Here is a 3221-nt window from a genome sequence, read left to right as displayed (position 1 = left end):
GCTGGAGAATGATTTAAGGATGACAGAAACAGAATCTATGCCTCTAAGTTTTTGTTTTGGAAAAGAGCTTGAACATATCATGGACCACCAAGAAAACAAACAGGTCTTTCTTAGAGGAGATGAAACAAAGTTTCCCCTTGGTGGCTAGGATTGTGATACTCTGTCTCTCATACTTTGGGCATGGGATCAAGAGAGCAATCCTTGGCAAAGGAAAGGTGGAAAGACAACACAGGTTAGGAAGAACCCACGTGAGATGGATTGATACTGTAACTAGGGCAGTGTGTTGGAGTCAATTAGACTGGCTCCGGACAAGGCAGCTTTCAAGCTCTTATACATAGGGTAGCTGTGAGTCACAGGCAACTTGACAGTACATGACAACAACGAGAACAAATGCCTGTCATGGATGAAATGAAACGAAATTAGTTCTGTTTAGTGGCATAAGTCAGTGAAGAAAGTATAATTATGATAAAAGTTCATTCACCACCTCTCCGCCTTTCCAAACATGGTGTCCGTCTCTACGGAATATCTTCTCCCAGCAACATATCCAAGGAGCTCAGATGGCCTAGTGGCAATAAGTTGCCTTGCAATCTGAAGGCAAGTGATTTGAGGCTTTCAGCTGCTCCGAGGGTGAAGGATGGACAATCTCCTCTCATGGAATTAACTGCCTGTGAAAATCCCGCAGAGGATCACCTATGAGTCAGTTAAAACTTGACAGCACACCACAACAAGCAACATGTCCAAAGTATGCAACATGACAGCAATTTATGAATTCTCAAAATGTTAGAAGGTTGTGCTTAACCATGGGTTTGAAAAAATGGTTAGGAGAACTTCCATTAAAAAGGAGGGTGACAGAAGGCAATTTGATCAAGGTATGATAGTGACTGCACCTGGATCAAGCCCTAGTCGCTAATGGTAAGGAATTGTGCTGCCAATCCAGAGGTAGATGGCTTAAATCCACCAGCTGCTTTGCAGGCAAAAGATGGGCATCTCCTCCTGTGCAATCTTCTGCCTCTGAAAACTCACTAGAGGGTCAACTATGAGTCAGTTTCACCTGGAAGGGACTCAACAATAAACCAATACAGCATAGCCTTCGCCTGTTGGTTCCTTGGTGTGCAGACTTAGACTATTGTAGGTTACACTGATTCCCCACTGTCCCTGCCTTTCACGGCTTTGTGAAATGGGTTGGAGACAAACAATCCTATTTCTGTGTTTCGAACTTCCTGCATTAATGCTGTAATTTTTTCTCATCTACAGGAACAAATTATCATCTTGAGTGCCAGGCTGGTTTCTAAGCAGGACAGCTCTTTAATGAAGAATCACATCCTGGGAGTTGACAAAGGACTCGATCCCTAGCTGTTGTGAGTGAATCCACTGTTGTTCTTCATTCTTCTGTAGGATAGGATCAGTGACTTCATAACATCAAAGAGGAACACTTGAAGATCTCAACGGTCCTAAGGACTGACAACAATGGCGACAGTGTTGGCAGAGGCCCAATGCCAAGTCTGTTTGGACTGCCTGAGAGACCCTGTATCTTTAAAGTGTGGGCACAACTTCTGTCGGTCCTGCATCGAGCTTGCCTGGGAGTATCAGGATGTCAAGTTCCCTTGCCCATTGTGCAAACAGCCACGCCAGGATAAAATGTTAAGGAACAACAGTCAACTGAGAAATATATTGCATGAAGCCAAGTTGTACCACGCCACGGAAAAGAGGGAGAGAGAGATGCCTCAGTGCAAGGAACACAGTCAGGACCTGAAACTTTTCTGTGAGGATGACCTAAGTGTATTATGTCACATCTGTAACAAAGACCACCAGGGTCACAACGTGAAGCCTCTAGAGGAAGTTACTTCTAGTCAAAGGAGAAGGCTCAGAGGTTACTCTCTGTTCTTGAAGAAGCAATTGACACTCTATGAAAATCTCAGTTTCACGCAAAAGAAATCTGAAGAACAGCTGAATGGGATGATTGCCAAAGGGAGGCAAAAATTTCTTTTTCAATATGAAATTGTGAACCAATTTTTCAACTGGCAGAAAGAAGTCTGTCTCTTCAGGTTAGCTGATGATTTTAAGCATATTCAACAAAATATTCTTACAAATAAAATGGCAGTTTCAGAATACATTACTACCTACTCTAGTGTCAGCAAGGAAGTGGTCGATATGAGCGTGATGTTGGATGATGTGAAATTTCTGACAGGCCTCAAGAAGATCTACGTCATGTGTGAAGATCATATGGCCCCACCGCTCTCTTCCATTCAGTTAAGGGAGGAATTCAGCTTTCGCGTGAACTCCTGGTACATATACCCACCTCTGGAGGAAATGAGAAAGAACTTTCAAAGACAGGTGACTCTGGATCCTGAAATAGCACATCCTAATCTGGTCGTATCTGAGGACAAAAAGTCTGTGACATTTGTGACTGGAAAGAAAATACTTCTTCCTACTCTGAAGAGATTTAGCATTTCCCCAGTGATCCTGGGATCTGAAGCCTTCAGTACAGGCAGACATTATTGGGAAGTTAGAGTGAATGACAAGCCTGAATGGATGGTGGGAGTTTGTGCAGAATCTCTTTCCAGGAAGGCTATTTTATCCTCCAGAGGGCAGAATGGACGCTGGACAATTCAGTTTTGCAATGACGTGTATATTGCACAAGCATCTGTTTCAGTTACATTAGAGCTCAAAGAAAAACCTCAAGGGATAGGTGTTTATCTGGACTTTGAATTGGGTGAGATTTCCTTCTACAATTTGAGTACAAGCTCACATATCCATTCTTTTTTGAACAAATTTCCTGGACAACTCAAGCCTTATTTCTACGTTGGACGTGATCCTGAACCTCTAACAATCTGTGCTTTCACAGACTATAAGTGATAAATTGTCAGAAGGAAAGATGATTGAGTGATTTACTTTTTGCCTTTGTCACTTGCAGGCTGTAGATTGAGTTTTATGTAACTTGTTGCATGTATGTTTATTTCATTTCAATAAAATGAGGAAAGTGTTTTATTATAATAGAATCTGAGCTTTTTTGATATTTCATAGATATATGAATAATTAACCAAAATTATAATGGAATCTGAGAATTTAATGTATAGGTATAATTTCATGCTCCAGTGAATGCATTTTGGATCACCTTTATCTCTTTTTGAAAAAAAAAAATACTGAGTACATTAAAACTTTTAGTTGTAAGAGAGGCCTTATGTCCTTAACTTTTATGGTCTAATGCACCAGCAACTCAA

The 3221-nt window shown here is 41.3% G+C and overlaps 1 protein-coding gene across 1 annotated transcript; it reads left to right on the top strand.

Annotated features, from left to right (window-relative positions):
* Positions 1 to 1467: 1467 nt before the first annotated feature.
* LOC102853939 (putative tripartite motif-containing protein 75-like) lies at positions 1468 to 2856 on the top strand. Its single transcript, XM_006896665.1, has one exon. The coding sequence runs from the start codon at positions 1468 to 1470 to the stop codon at positions 2854 to 2856; it is 1389 nt and encodes a 462-aa protein (XP_006896727.1).
* The last annotated feature ends 365 nt before the right edge of the window (positions 2857 to 3221 follow it).

This window comes from Elephantulus edwardii, unplaced genomic scaffold, assembly GCF_000299155.1.
Source record: "Elephantulus edwardii isolate Elephantulus edwardi_28Jun2011 unplaced genomic scaffold, EleEdw1.0 scaffold00188, whole genome shotgun sequence".
NCBI lineage: Eukaryota > Metazoa > Chordata > Mammalia > Macroscelidea > Macroscelididae > Elephantulus > Elephantulus edwardii.
Note: the sequence above shows the minus strand (reverse complement) of the source record. Positions and strands in the feature narration are given on the sequence as shown.